At 39.0% G+C, this 16,597-nt stretch overlaps 1 protein-coding gene across 1 annotated transcript in view; it reads right to left on the minus strand.

The window, feature by feature from the left end:
- LOC104993052 (phospholipid-transporting ATPase FetA-like) overlaps positions 1 to 10,107 on the minus strand; it is a 73,191-nt gene extending 63,084 nt beyond the window's left edge. Inside the window, exons 1-2 of the mRNA XM_010846135.1 lie at positions 10,056 to 10,107; positions 1,738 to 1,796 (exon numbers count right to left, since the gene is read on the minus strand). Of these exons, the coding sequence (XP_010844437.1) occupies positions 1,738 to 1,796; positions 10,056 to 10,098 (102 nt within the window). The 5' untranslated portion in view covers positions 10,099 to 10,107. The remainder of the gene's footprint in view (positions 1 to 1,737; positions 1,797 to 10,055) is intronic.
- Positions 10,108 to 16,597: the final 6,490 nt, after the last annotated feature.

Raw genomic sequence — 16,597 nt, forward strand, 5'->3', positions numbered from 1 at the left:
ATAAAATGGTATTCATTTAGGACCATTTATCACAGCAAAACATTGTAGAAATATTTTTCGGAGGGGGCACCTGGATATAAATGGAGACACTTAAAATGTTAATCAGTAAGAAACTGGTTAAATCAATTAAGGTATATTGATACAATGGAAAACTATGTTGTATTAAATGAATTAATATCAGGAGGAGAAGGGGATGACAGAGGATGAGATGGTTGGATGATATCACCAACTTGATGGACATGAATTTGAGCAAGCTTTGGGAATTGGTGATGGACAGGGAAGCCTGGCTTGCTGCAGTCCACGGGGTCACAAAGAGTCAGACACCACTGAGCAACTGAACTGAACTGATAGCTAATATTGCACAGGGGTTTTTGAATGGTTCTGGTTGGCCCTTGAAACACTCGAGTATTAAGCACAGCAGCACCTGTGCAGTTTAAAATCTGTGTATAATTTATAGTTGGCTCTCAGTATCTGAGGTTTCACATCCACAGATTTAGCCATCCTTGGACTGAGTAGTACCACAGTACATATTTCTTGAAAAAAAATCTGTATGTCAGTGGACTCATGCAGTTCAAACCTGTTATATTCAAAGATCAAAGGTAAACAGTTGAAGAGTCTTATCCCTAAGAGTGTACCATGTAAATTGTTACAGGTCTTGGCCTTAAGAGAAAATAGTAAAAAAATATAGAAATATGGTTAAAAAATCAAATAAAAATTATAACTTTAAATAGTAATGTCATTAATTTAAAGTCTTCTGATATTTGATATTCTCAGAACACGATGATTCACTGTAAAAAGTTCTGACTCCCTTTTAAAAACTCATAAAGTATTTAAAAGGTAGATCATGCAAGGTTTTTAATAATGATGAAATAAATTGGAAAACAGAAATAATGAATGTTAATAAATTCTAGTCAAATTGTAAGATATGGGTTGAAAATGTTTACTTTGACATATGTGTATTTGAAATGATAAATAGATTATTCTTAATGTATTTGCATATATATTTGCTTTTTCCCCCTTCTTCTTAGGAATTAGATACACTTAAGCAACATCTAGATTCACTGAATATGAAAAAAGAGAGCTTGGAAGCTCTAAGTGTAAAATGAAGTAAAAGTTTTCATATTACTCAGCTGCAAAAGGTAATTCAGTTGAATATATTAATGGAACTCATTCAGGTATATATTTATTTAGTAGTTTCCTAACAGAAGTATAATTTCTTTCCCATTCAGAACTTCAAATATCCTAGCTTAGTAAAAAAGTAGATTCAGTGGGCATGGCAACCCATTCCAGTATTTTTGCCTGGAGAACCCATGGACAGAGGAGGCTGGCAGGCTATAGTCCAAAGGGTCGCAAAGAGTCAGATATGGCAGAGCGATTGAATTGAACTGATTAAACAAATTAGGAAGGTCTACATGTACTATCACAGAGAGATGTCTAAGTGAAAAAAGAAAACTATGAAGCTATGCTTTCATTTGTTCAAGCTACGGTATTTCTTTTCGAGGAGCAATATATAAAAACCAAAATTTGAGACACATCCTCCCCTGAGCCTAGGTCACTGGATTAATTTGGTTTCTGAGCCCTCACTGCACCAGCCCTCATTGTACGGGAGCTTGAAAGAAAGTAGAACCTATGTTGTAGGATTTACATCTACAAGGAGTTTCCTGCCTCACAGACAATGGGGAATATTAGAGGAAAATATCATCCCCCTCTTGAAATAGCTAAAGACCATATACTCACTGGGTATCCAAACAGACTGTTAAATTCTCTGTTGTTGGCTTGCAGATATCTCTTGTGTTCTGAAAAAGATGAGAGAAATGATGAGCAGGATGCCCCTCTGAGATGAGCCTGGGATGCTGGTTGCCAGTGACTTCACTAGCATCTCACACGTTCTCACCAAGAATATCTGTCCACAAACAGGTGTTGTCTCTTTGTTCAAAGAATCAAGCAATACGGTAAAAAATGGAAACCCTCAAGTGTTCAAGCTTTCTGGAGGCAAGAGGACAAGTAACTTCTGAGGAGCTCTCTACCATTAATGCTTCTAGTAAGCCTAGACAATGTTTCCACAGACAACAGGCTGGCCTGCATCAACATTATTGCCAAACACAGAAACCCAAACCTCCTTCATAAGTTAATTACAGCAATAGTTTTAGATATCTGAGGTTCTTTCTAAGGCCAGCCTTTCTTAAATTTGCTCTGAATTAATAAATCATTACCAGTATCTTTTGCACAGAAACCAGCGTGCTGGATGCTGTGAGGAGATAAAAAGATAAGTAAGGCAGAGTCCTTACTTCAAGGGACTTGTGATTTAGTGGAGTCAGCATGATAACAACAACACGTGACAAAATCATCACATCAAAACATACAGATGTCACAAACTATTACAGATAGCTCATTAATGTGTTATAAAACATCTCAAAAATATAAATTACCAACAGATCTTTCTGTCCTGAATAAAACATTCCTATAGCCTCTTGAATTCTTCATTGGTTCAACAAGCATTTACTGAGTTCTTGGCAGGTGTTAAGCCCTGTGTTAGGAACATTCATGTATGAGTTTTTGTATGGACATGTTTTTATTTCTCTTGGGTATATACATAGGAATAGAATTACTCAGTCATATGGTAACTCTGGTTTTAACATTTTGAGAAACTGTACCAAACAAGTCTTCACAGCAGTTGCATGATTTTACATTCTTTCTGACAATGTATGAGAATTCCAATTTCTTCATATCCTTGCCAACACTTGTAAAAGACTGTGCTTTTTTATTTTAACTATCTTAGTGGATATGAAGTAATGTCTCATTGTGATTTTGCTTTGCATGTCCATATTGACTAATGAGGGATTCCCTGGTAGCTCAGCTGGTAAAGAATCTGCCTGCAATGCAGGAGACCTGGGTTCAACCCATGGGTCAGGAAGATCCCCTGGAGAAGGGATAGGCTACTCACTCCAGTATCCTTGGGCTTCCCTGGTGGCTCAGCTGGTAAAGAATCTGCTTGCAATGCGGGAGACTGGGATTCAATCCCTGGGTTGGGAAGATCCCCTGGAGAAGGGAATGACTGCCCACAGCAGTATTCTGGCCTGGAGAATTCCATGGACTAATTAATAAGTCCATTGACTAAAGATGATATTGAGTATCTTTTCATGTATTTTATTGAACACTTATATATCTTCTTTGGAGAAATGTCTATTCAGATCCTTTGCTCATTTTTAAACCAGGTTAATTATCTTTTTATCACTGAACTATGAGTTCTTAATATGTTCTGAATAGAAATCAGTTATAAGTGACTTGCAAATATTTTGTCTCTTATTTTAAATGTCACTTTATAATGTACCAAATTCTAACATATTGAATATAATTATGGGTTTTCTTAAGCCTCCTGCATTGGCAGACAGGTTCTTTACCATTAGCACCACCTGGGAAGCCCCTAATTATGGGTTTTCTATTAAGTTCTAGTCTATCCATCTTAAGAAAAAAATGTTTAATTAAAGTACAGTTGGTTTACAATATTGTGTTAGTTTCAGGTATACAGAAAAGTGATTCAGTTGTTTATATATATATATATATGATTTTTTCAGATAATTTTCCATTATACATTATTATGAGATATTGAATATAGTTCCCTGTGCTATATAGTAAATCCTTGCTGCTTATCTATATTATGTATAGTAGTTTTTATTTGTTAATCCCATACTCCTGATTTATCCCTCCCTCCATTCATCTCTTAAATTATGTAACTTGTAATACAGGATAGAGAGTCTTCTATTTTAACATCTTCTTGGCTATTCTTTTTCTAAAAAGTAATTAATTTGGCTGTGCCGGGTCTTAGTTGCGGCACGCAGGATCTTTAATTGTGGCATGTGAACTCTTAATTGTAGCATGTGGGATCTAGTTCCCTGACCAGGGATCGAATCTGAGCCTGGTGCATGGGGAGCGCAGAGTCTTAGCCACTGGACCCCCAGAGATGTTTCTTCTTGGCTATTCTTGTCTATTTTCTCTTCTAGGTAAACTTCAGAATCATTTTGGCCAATTTGCGTAAGACTGGAGTTTTAATTAGAGGTGAAGACAAAGAAAATTTTATTCACTAGATCCTGGGGATGGAGTGAAAGTGGGTTATTAGAAAATGCAGAGCTCCCTCCCATGGGAAGTACAGTCAGGTCTGGAAAATCACACTGCATTTCTCAGGGGGCTAAGATAATATGCTTCTGAAAGCTGAGGAGAGAGCCAATGATAAGACAGGGACTTTTTGGTTCTTCATGTAATTTCCTTTATTTATCCTCTGGTTGTCAGCAAAAATTACTAAAGATCATGAAATCAGAACAAGACTAAATTTCTTATAGAAAATATCTAAGGGGCCAAAGTCTGCACATTGGGCAATGCTTGAAGTTCAGAATTTGCACAAATTGCAGGAAAGGTGAAACTGGGATGCTTAGTTCCTTTTACCCAAGCATTTAAATATATATATTTCGAAACTACACAGATGAATTTGGAGACAGATGACATTTTTGCACTATTAGTCAGTCACCCATTCAGTAGCATACTATATCCCCGGAGGGAGACTGGTATGCCCCCAGGAAACCACTTCTTTGTACATGGTGATCACATCTGTACAATCACTTTGCTAACAATACACAGACTCAAGGGATTGGATCTGATAGGCAGAGTGCCTGAAGAACTATGGATGGAGGTTCGTGACACTGTACAGGAGGCAGGGATAAGGACCATCACCAAGAAAAAGAAATGTAAAAGGCAAAATGGTTGTCTGAGGAAGCCTTACAAATAGCTGTGAAAAGAAGAGAAGCAAAAGGCAAAGGAGAAAAGGAAAGATATACCCATTTGAATGCAGAGTTCTAAAAAATAGCAAGGAGAGATAAGAAAGTCTTCCTCAGTAATCCATGCAAACAAATAGAGGAAAACAATAGAATTGGAAAGACTAGAGATCTCTTCAAGAAAATTCGAGATACCAAGGGAACATTTCCTGCAAACATGGGCACAATAAAGGACAGAAATGGTATGGACCTAACAGAAGCAGAAGATGTTAAGAAGAGGTGGCAAGAATACACAGAAGAACTATACAAAAAAGATCTTCATGACCCAGATAATCACAATGGTGTGACCACTGGACTAGAGCCAGGCATCCTGGAATGCGAAGTCAAGTGGGCCTTAGGAAGCATCACTATGAACAAAGCTGGTGGAGGTGATGGCATTCTAGTTGAGCTATTTCAAATCCTAAAAGATGATGCAGTGAAAGTGCTGCACTCAATATGCCATTAAATTTGGAAAACTCAGCAGTGGCCACAGGACTGGAAAAGACCAGTTTTCATTCCTATCCCAGAGAAAGGCAATGCCAAAGAATGCTCAAACTATTGCACAATTGCACTCATCTCACACACTAGCAAAGTAATGCTCAAAATTCTCTAAGCCAGGCTTTAATAGTATGTGAACTGAGAACAGTTGGATTTAGAAAAGGTAGAGGAACCAGAGATCAAATTGCCAACATCTGTTGGATCATGGAAAAAGCAAGAGAGTTCCAGAAAAATATCTACTTCTGCTTTATTGACTATGCCAAAGTCTTTAACTGTGTGGATCACAACAAACTGAGGAAAATTCTTCAAGAGATGGGAATACCAGACCACCTGACCTACCTCCTAAGAAATGTGTGTGCAGGTCAAGAAGCAACAGTTAGAACTGGACATGGAACAACACACTGGTTCCAAATAGGAAAAGGAGTACGTCAAGGCTGTATACTGTCACCCTGCTTATCAACTTATATGCAGAGTACATCATGAGAAATGCTGGGCTGGAGGAAGCACAAGCTGGACTCAAGATGCTGGGAGAAATATCAATAACCTCAGATATGCAGATGATACCACCCTTATGGCAGAAAGTGAAGAACTAAAGAGCCTTCTGATGAAAGTGAAAGATGAGAGTGAAAAAGTTGGTTTAAAGCTCAACATTCAGAAAACTAAGATCATGGCATCCAGTCACATCACTTCATGGCAAATAGATGGGGAAACAATGGAAACAGTGACAGACTTTATTTTGAGGAGCTCCAAAATCACTGCAGATGGTGACTTCAGTCATGAAATCAAAAGACGCTTGCTCCTTGGAAGAAAAGTTATGACCAACCTAGGCAGCATACTAAAAAGCAGAGACATTACTTTGTCTACAAAGGCCCATCTAGTCAAAGCTATGGTTTTTCCAGTGGTCACGTATGGATGTGAGAGTTGGACTAGAAAGAAAGCTGAGGGCCGAAGAATTGATGCTTTTGAACTGTGGTGTTGGAGAAGACTCTTGAGAGTCCCTTGGACTGCAAGGAGATCCAACCAGTGCATCCTAAAGAAAATCAGTCCTGAATGTTCATTCGAAGGACTAACGCTGAAGCTGAAGCTCCAATACTTTGGCCACTTGATGCAAAGAACTGACTCATTTGAAAAGACCCTGATGCTGGGAAAGATTGAAGGAGGGAGGAGAAAGGGACAACAGAGGATGAGATGATTGGATGGCATCACTGACTCAATAGACATGAGTTTGAGTAAGCTCCAGGAACTGGTAATGGACAGGGAAGCCTGGCGTGCTGCAGTCCATGGGGCTGCAAAGAGTTAGACACAACTGAGCGACAGAACTGATCTGAACAACATAAACAAGTGGCTATAAGTCTTCACTGGACTAGTTTACCACCCAGCTATGCAGCTTATAATTTGTTCTTCTGGACTAGTATGTTTCTTTCTTGTTTCATTCTCGCAATTACTAGGATTAGCTGAATAAAGGTGGGGGAATTTGAGATGGGACTGACAGAAAGTTTGGTTGTACTTTATTTTGACTAGTTAGTGGCTTATTTACAACCTGATGATATGACAGCTTCTGTTAACCATTATAATTTAGGTTGTGCAAAGCAATGGAACATGTATGGCTCAGATAACTTAGATGCATCTAGGATTTAGAGGTGCTGCATGGCCTATGCTCTTTGTACAGGAACTTTCTCAGGGACCCAGATGGCTGCCTGATTAAAGCAGAGTACCAGGGTAGAACTGGTGTTTCTATGGTATTAAGGTGATCCAGTACATGAGCAGGTTGCTTTTCTACTATGTTCATTCTCAATTTGCTCAGGCATTGGTTAATAAAATCAGTCTCTCCCCTGGTGTTTGCCTTTCCAACCAAACCCGACACACCAGCACAGCCTCTAAATTTTTTCAAAAATATTATTTTATGCTGCTTGATAAGTTTCTAATATTTTCTTATTGAACTTCACATTCTTATTAAATTTAATCCTAGACTATGTTTTTATAATTAATTTAAATTGGAGGATAACTACTTTTACGGTATTGTGATGGTTTTTGCCATGCATCAACATGAATTGGCCACAGGTATACATGTGTTCCCCTGCCCCCATACTAACTATGTTTTTAACTTAATAAAGGTCTAACAGGTTTTCCCAGCAACTTATCTAGGTGTAGCAAGCTATCCCATCTAAGCGTAGCAGCCCCAAGGGATACATGGAGTTGAGGCTCTGCACAACAACTGAATACATACCTCCCTCTTTGAGTTTAGGAGTAAAATAAAGCAGGCAGATCCCAAAGTTCAGAGCCTGAGTTGGTGGAGACAGACTGAGACTTCAAAGTGGGTAATGGGATTAACCAAAACCTAGTTCTGGCTCTTTGATCCCAGACCTGCTATGAAAAAGAAGAGTAGGATTTTCACCATGAAGGAAAGAAAAAATTGAGGCCTAGAAAGTTGAATTTCTTAAGATGCCTCTGAAAAAAGGAAAAGCTGGAACAATGAGAAAAGTGGTTAAAACTTCAGTTAGCACAATCATCTAGAAGAAACTAAAAGTCTGAGAGAAAAAGAAGACAAACTTAAGGAAAGAGAGTAGCCAGTCATGTTTGAGATACTAAAGACAGAAAAAAAAAGTTTTAGATGAGACAATAAATGATTAATTCAAGATTCCCTAGGGCTTGTGAATACTGTTGAGAAAAGACTGGGATGACCAAGTGTTTTCCCCATTGCATGTTAATTCAAAGTTTATTTGTGTTTGGCTGAAGCAAGAGTGAGAAAATGTGAATTACAGATGAGAAGTTAGAACTATAGAAGATTGCAAATTAGCTTAGACAAGGAGAGTCTAGGAGATGGTCTAGTTGAAGTAGTCATGGCTATGGAATTCAAGGGGACAAACATTTAGCTCTTTTTATGGCTGAATAATATTCCATTTGTGGGGTGTGTGTGTGTGTGTGTGTGTGTGTGTGTGTAGCAGCTGGGATCCATTCATCTGCCTGTGAACACTTAGGTTGTTTCCATGTCTTGGCTATCGCAAACAGTGCTGCTGAAAACATAAGGGGTGCATGTTCTGGTGATGGCCATTCTGACAAGTGTCAGGCGGGTATTTCATTGTAACTTGATTTGCATTTTAATAATTAGCAATGTTTAGCACATTTTTTCATGTGCCTACTGGCTATTTGCACTTCTTTTTTGGAGAAATGTCTAGGTATTCTGTTCATTTTTTTATTGGGTTGTTTGGCTTTTCTGTTGCTGTTATTAAATTGTATGAGCTGTTTAGAAATTAAGTCCTTGTTGGTCACATCGTTTGCAAATATTTTCTCCCAATCCATAGGTTGTCTTTTCATTTTGCCTATGGTTTCCTTTGCTGCACAAAAGCTTGTAGGTTTGATAAGGTACAATTTATTTTTGCTTTAATTTCTATTGTCTTGGGAGACTGACCAAAGGCATTGTTGTAACATTGTTACGGTTTATATCAGAATGTTTTTAATATGTTCTCTTCTGGGAGTTTTATGGTGTTATATTTTTAAGTCTTCAAGCCATTTCAAGTTTATTGTTGTGTACTGGTGTGAGGGTATGTTCTGATTTCATTGATTTACACTATCCTCCATGTTTTCTGTTCATAAGAAGACGCAGGAGAAATTGGTCAGTTAGCCTGTTTTCCTTAGCCCTCTCTCTTTCAGCAGTTCTGAGAGTACAAGCAGTCTTGCTGCTTCTTCCCTCTGTTGGGAGTTGCCTGACTTCCTCTTCCTTGAACTAGGGACTCTGTCCTTGTCATGGGCTACTTCCAGGAATCAGACAACTGCGTAATAACAGAAAGAAAAGAAGGTGTGCTGCTAAGCTGCTAAGTCACTTCAGTTGTGTCTGACTCTGTGCGACCCCACAGACGGCAGCCCACCAGGCTCCCCTGTCCCTGGGATTCTCCAGGCAAGAACACTGGAGTGGGTTGCCATTGCCTTCTCCAATGCATGAAAGTGAAAAGTGAAAGTGAAGTCGCTCAGTCACGTCCGACTCCTAGTGACTCCATGGACTGCAGCCTACCAGGCTCCTCCATCCATGGGATTCTCCAGGCAAGAGTACTGGAGTGGGGTGCCATTGCCTTCTCCGAAAGAAGGTGTAGTGTGGCCTTAAACCAGTGACCTAGATTCATTCTCTGTACCTTCTCCATTCTTCAATAGGAAGCCTAAACATAGAGCTACAGGCTGGTTTGCTTTCTCAAAATTTTATGTCAGAAAAAGATGTTTTGTTTTTTTTTTCATCTCAGGCTGGTTTATCCTTAAAGATGCCTTGGCTGTGATAACCCCAGCTCCTTTTAGTACTTATATTCACCACAGGAAAGCATGAAGTGGTACAGAAATCCTCTCTCACACCATAGCCAGATTCGCTAGCCCTGTCTGTAAAAAGTCTACAAAAGCTGACCTTATCTGCTTCAGCAACTGATTTTCCACATTGACCGCTTCTCTTTTAGCAAGAGGCAGTTGTGAACAATGGGGAGAGGAAAAGGAACACACGTTTTCCTGTTCAACTTCCAATAAAAGTACAAAAGATGAGCAATTGTAACTACTTAAAATTTTCAGAAGGCAAAATGATGGAGCCTCTCATTTTAAGTACAAAGGATTTACTTCTGCAAAGTATATTTCCTTTCCTGGTCAGTTAGCTCAACTGGTAGTTTGGTAGGTTGGCAGTCTATTTATTCGTCCTATATGAGAGTGCACACACACGTGCAAGCATGTATGCACTTTTTAGAGGCAATAATGATGTACAGACTTAAGAGTTTCCCCTACCTCTATTTTGTTTGTCCTCACTTTCCTTTTCAGATACAGACATCTCAGGGCAGTTTCAGTTATTATTCCCCGGAACTTCTGTAAGGAAATAAAAACATTTAGAATGAGAAGTTCTCATTGCCGATACCATTTGACTTAAACATATACTTAAGAAACTTGGAACTTGACCTCTAAAATCCAAAATAAATCTACCTCTAAAAATACATATGCTAAATTTTAGAATTCATTTCAAACATCCTTATCATAAAGTTATAGTTTTAAAACTTGGGAAATAAATTCCACTTTCTAGCAACCAAATCTAAGCTGATAACTATAATCTGTCAGAAAAATTAGCTGAAACTTGGAAACAGGAAAAAGAAATTATTGGGTGATCTTTCAGTGAAGTTCTGGGCCTGCACCTTTGATAAGCTTTTTATTGACTGGAGTGTTCTATAACTCCAGCGGCAGCAGTTAACTTATGGATTTTCATCTAATATAGATAAAAATATTTTATGTCTAGTGGAAAAGATAACTCCAAAATTTAGGACTAACTTTAGGTGCCAGTGAGTTAATAATAGTTGGATGTAAAACGAGAAATGAAGTGCTGGTTATTGTGACAAATTGATCAGTGCATGCTTTCTATAAAAGTATCCAACATTTTTAAAAAGTAAAATGAAATACTGTGTATGCCAAAAAAATTCACATGTGCTGCAAGTTTTGTACCCCAACCTGAGGTCTGTTTCTTCTGCCAGCAGAATCTGTGTGCTCCTAACCAACATTAGCTATTCTAGCATCCCCACTCTTGAGGCACCCTGAGACATCTCAGAAACCCCCACAGTAGGTTCAAATCCCACAGGGCCATCAGCAGCTTTGAGAGGGTAGCTTGGCTAAATGCACACAAGCAGTACAGCTTGGAATGTGAAATGGTTATGACACTTAACAGCCAGCCAGGGACCTGACTAATGAGTATTTAGCTAGAACCAGGCATTCACCCAATCCGCTGACGCTCTCTGCATGCACATCACATTACATAGCAGCCAACTGGAAAGTACATTTAAGCTGTTAAACTCAGAGGAGGAGTGGAAAAATGTGAGGGAAGGGAAGAAGAAATGCAATGTGGGAGGAAAAAGGAGAGATGGAGCAAAAAAAAAAAAGGATTAGGAGCCAGAGAACTGGGTTTCATATCAAAATCTGCTACTAATCAACAACATGTTTGAGGTCTTTACTGCATTAGTAAAAAAGAACATTTTATTGAAAAATAAAAAATAACAATGTGACTTGAGACAAGTTATTAACTACTTCATGTCTCAAATTTCTCCTACAATGAGACTATTAAAAAAGAAAATAAATTAAGTAGATACAAGATGGAGGAAAAACTTGATAAGGAATAAATTTGCCAGAGAGAGGTAATTATGCATGGCAAACTAAATACAACATTAGTTTCCATTAGAGAGCTAACAAGAAGAGCTGTGAGAGGATTAAATAATACATGACAACGTCTCCCACAGTAAAAAAGTAGTCAATCAAGAAATGTCAATATTTTAACATTTTAATATACATGCCTACCAGGTTGGTGAAAAAAAAATTAAGTCTAATAATACTGTGTCTGAGAGAAAGTGAAACTACTGGAACACTTACACACTGTTGCTGATATTAAAAATTGGACAACTACTTTGGAAAACAATTTGGCCTTATCCAATAAAGCTGATGGAGCATTTACCCTATAACCCAGCTAGTCCATCTTATGAATACACCCAAGGGAAGCTGTCACAATACATCACACATAAGGATGTGTGCCGCTAGCACTGCTCTCAGTGGCAAAGCTGGAAACCAACCAAATGGCTATAACGGTAGAAGAGAGAAGTAACTTGCGGTATGTTCATAAAATGGAAAGCTACATAGTAGTGAAAACGAGTGAGCTAAGTTATACATATTAACATTGTTAAATTTCAGGAATATAATATTTAGGGAAAGAACAAACTGCAAAAGAATACATGAAGTATTATTCCACTTACATAAAGATCATGCAAAACTATATCATCAGGGATAAATACATTCAAGATAAATCTATAAAGAAAAACAAGGGAATGAAAAATACAAAATTCAGGACAGAGGTAGGGAAAGGGAGGGGAAGTGGGATGGAAAAAGCATACTGAGAACTTCAAGCTACACTCGTGCTCATGGTGTTATTCTTTACAACTTACAATTTGTTATAAACTTTATATCTATTCAATATATGATAATAACAAAAGAACTAAAAAATTAAAGTGAATATGGTGGTGGTGGTGGCTGAGTCACTAAGTTGTGTCTGACTCCTGTGACCCCATGGACTGCAGCTGCCAGGCTCCTCTGTCCATGGGATTCTCCAGGCAAGAACACTACAGTGGGCTGCCATTTCCCTCTCCAGGAAAGTGAACATATCAGATAGGAAATACTCTTCCCCTCTTACTCAGGAAAGTCATTTTTTAAATAACACTTATTAAAAGAGTAGGCCCAATTCAGATTATTACATTAAAATTTTTATTTTGAGATAATTTTAAACTTACAAAAGAGCTGCAAAAATAGTATATAGAGGATTTCCATACACTCTTCACCCACCTTCTTATGTTAATATATAACCTTAAAACAATGACCAAACTAAGAAATTAACCTTGGTATAATACTATTAACCAAAGTATAGAAAATATTTATTTCCAATTCTTCCCACTAAAGTTGTCATGTTGTTGTTCCAGGACCTAACCCAGGATCCCATGTTACATTTACTTGTATGCCTCATTCAACCTGTGAGTGTTCCTCATTCTTTCCTTGTTTTTCATAATCTTGACAGTGTTGAAGGGTACTGGCCAGCTCTCTTATAGAACGTGCCCCAACTTGCATTTGTGCCCTTCTCATTGTGTCATATCAGGGGGTACATTCTGTCACATGCACTCCTAGTGATGTGAACCTGGAATGCTTAGCTAAGCCGGTGTCTGCCAGAACTTCGCACTGTAAACTTACTATTTTTCCCTTTACAATTACTAAAAATTTGGGAGGGGGAAATCAAAACATTTAAAAAAGAAGATTGAAAAACAGAGTCATACATAAGTCATTAAGGAAAAGTCAAGAAATAATAATGCCAGCCTTTATAAGACAGTTATAGAAACAAAAGCTCTTTTATTTAGACATGAGAATCTAATGGTAGAAGTGAAAGGTCCCACCTTGAACTGATAACCTCCAAGCTGCCTAGACTTTGAAATGAACTGCCTAACATAGAAATGGGGTGGAGGGTGGAGTACTGATCTACCAATCTATAGAGTTCCAACTGGCATCACACTGCAAACCAACTTCAAGTTCCCCCAAGCCACAGCTGTGATTCTGTACTGCCAGCATCCTGCACCCTCCCCACACTTATATATAAAAACTAGTGAATTTACAAACTGCGAAGTATTAGAGAAAGTCTTTATAATTAGCATAGTCTGAAAACTACATAAACTAAAACACAGTATAGTCTAGCAAGGGCATATTTGTGATACAAACATAGCCAATGACTCAGTACTAGAATATCACAGACGGCATGCACACAGTCACTGCTGACTTTCAAATAGCAAATCTATCTTCCAGAGAAGAGAGCTCTTTACCAACGAAGGAACAAACCCTGACTGACTTGAATGCTTATGAGAATCTGAGGGAAGAACTCTCACATAGAACAGATGTACCCATCATCCCTGGACTAAAAGAAGAGCTACGTTTTTCCCCAAAACAGTTGTGTAAAACTATGGATGCTTCCAGTCTACTCCATTAAGGTGTCTCTGTGTTAGCTATTATAGCCGATGCACAAATCCCCAGAGTTACCCCAGAAATCAGTGTTCCTCTGTGTCAATCCCCACCCCCATGAATCTCAGCAAAGGTAATAGAAGTTTTCTGCTTAATTCTTTCTTCTCTTTTTAAAAAATTCAACAGAAACACCTATATTAAGGGCTGCCCTGGTGGCTCAAAGGGTAAAGCGTCTGCCTGCAATGTGGGATACCCGGGTTTGATCCCTGGGTTGGGAAGATCCCCTGGAGAAAGAAATGGCAACCCACTCTGGTATTCTTCCCTGGAAAATCCCATGGATGGAGAAGCCTGGTAAGCTATAGTCCATGGGGTTGCAAAGAGCTGGACACGACTGAGCAACTTCACCTATACTAAAAAAAAAATAAAAAGCAAGTCTTACCCTGAAAGGCTTTAAAAGGCACAGCCTGAAAACTGCCAGAACTCCACACTACACCTCTCTTCTTAGTGGCAGTCCTTGCCTTACCCCTCCCTTATTTCAACCATAAATTCTTTCTGACAGGAAAACAGTCTAGTAAAACAAAGATCTTCTAAACTTAGTAACTTTAAACCTGTGGTTGGGAAAGGAAGAGGTTGAAATACCTACTAGTCTATGAGACCACTTACTTAGATGGCTAGATCTCCTTCAGTTTCCTATGTCTGATTCCTGGCTTCTGGGAACTTGTCAAATTCTGTGTACGTGTTTGTGTGTGTGTTTTAAAACTGTTTCCTTTAAATACGGAAAATGAAGAGAGCTTCAAAACCCTCGTCTGCAACCTGCTTCTTCCAAAGGTGGTTCATGGATCCCTCATAACCTTCCAATTAACTTGGATTTGGTTTCAAGTGGTTTAAAGCAAAAAGAATATAGGATGAATATAAAACAAAACTTCAAACACAATGGAACAGAAAAAATCCTGCAAAACAGAACAGTTTCTTAGCCACTGCTTTTATTTTCAAACTCATGGTCTTCCCCAGGAGTTATCTGCTCAGCCTATAAGACAGGCTTTGTAAAGCAACTGTGTACTACAGAACCCCCTCTTTTCTGCCTAGAGTTTTAATTTGGGTCTGAACAAATGTTGGAGTCCACATAATCTCCTGGCACTTGTAATTTTGCTGTCTTGCAGAGAAAGTTCCTTATTAGGTAGTGTAACACTGACACTTTGGGATAATTTATTTTCCCTTTCTTTCAGTCTATAAAAGTGAGTCAGTGTTTTACTAAGCTGGTCTTGACTATTTTACACATACATGTAGTTAACAAGTATCTGTTCAATGGAATCTTAGAAACTAAGTGCTATGTTCTTTTTTAAACAAATTTTATTTGTTTTTTGGGAGCAAGAGTGAGATAATGAAAGAGTGCTGACTGCTGGGGAGCCTGGACACCCCTACACTATTCTAAGCTGGATTCCTAAATTATCTGTACTTGGGCTTCCCAGGTGGTGCTAGTAGTAAAGAACCCACCTGCCAGTGCAGGAGGCATAGAGACTCGGGTTCAATCCCTGGGTTGGGAAGATCCCCTGAAGGAGGAAATGGCAACCTACTCCAGTACTCTTGCCTGGAGAATCCCATGGCCAGAGGAGCCTGGCAGGCTACGGTCCATGGCGTCGCAGAGTCGGTCACGACTGAAGCAACTAAGCACAGCACAGCACAAATGACACTTCCCCTCAGTTTTCTAGCTTTTCTCATCTATAATAAAAGGCAATACCTGTCATTTCCCTTTATCACTCCCTGCCCCGCCAAAATTTAATGTAAAGCAGGTTTTTTTCCCAAAAGCTATTATGTAGAGCAAGGAGGTTTCAGAACCCTATTCTGAACTGGATTAAGGGTAGAGGGGAGAGAGGAGGAGAGAGGAGGAAAAGGGACTTCCTCTCCTTCAACTTGAATAACTCTGACTTTATCTGGGATTTTTCTATATTTTAAATGGAAAAAATAGTTTCTCCTGCTAAAAAAAATATTGGAAGATCAGCTGGTGCTTCTGGGGTAAGTGCTTACTTGAGCAAGTGAAAATGTATGTTTGTAGATGGAACTTAACCTCTAGCTAGTCCTTAACAGCCTCTCTCAGTGTCCCTAACACTGGCAACTATGTGGTCTTAACACAAATTACCAAAAAAAGTTGGAACTACTGGGAACCTCGGAAAATATTTCACCTCCTCACCCCCATCTTTTCTATTCCCACGGTGATACCACAGTTCATTAAGACATTTAGTCTTCTCTTCCCTTGTTTTCATGGCAATTAATTATGGTTTTCCTCCATGCCTCTTTGACAGCTCTGCAGTGTGATGTGGTAGTCATGTACAGATGTGAGAGCTGGACCATAAAGAAGGCATAGCACTGAAGAATTGATGCTTTCGAACTGTGATGCTGGAGAAGACTCTTGAGAGTCTCTTGGACAGCAAGGAAATCAACCCTGAATACTCACTGGAAGGACTGATGCTGAAGCTGAAGCTCCAATACTGTGGCCACCCGATGCAAAGAGCCAACTCACTGGAAAAGACCCTGATGCTGGGAAAGGTTGAAGGCAGGAGATGAAGATGACAGACTGGACAAATTCTGGGAGACAGTGGGGGATAGGGAGGCCTGGCATGCTGCAGCCCATGGGGTCATAAAGAGTCGTACATGACTTAGCGACTGAAAGCTGAAACTCCAATACTTCGGCCACTTGATGTGAAGAGCTGACTCATTTGAAAAGACCCTGATGCTGGGAAAGATTGAGGGCAAGAGGAGAAGAGGACGACAGAGGATGAGATGGTTGGATGGCATCACCAACTCAATGGACA

The sequence above is a fragment of the Bison bison genome, unplaced genomic scaffold (assembly GCF_000754665.1).
Source record: "Bison bison bison isolate TAMUID 2011002044 unplaced genomic scaffold, Bison_UMD1.0 scf7180017864230, whole genome shotgun sequence".
Lineage (NCBI taxonomy): Eukaryota > Metazoa > Chordata > Mammalia > Artiodactyla > Bovidae > Bison > Bison bison.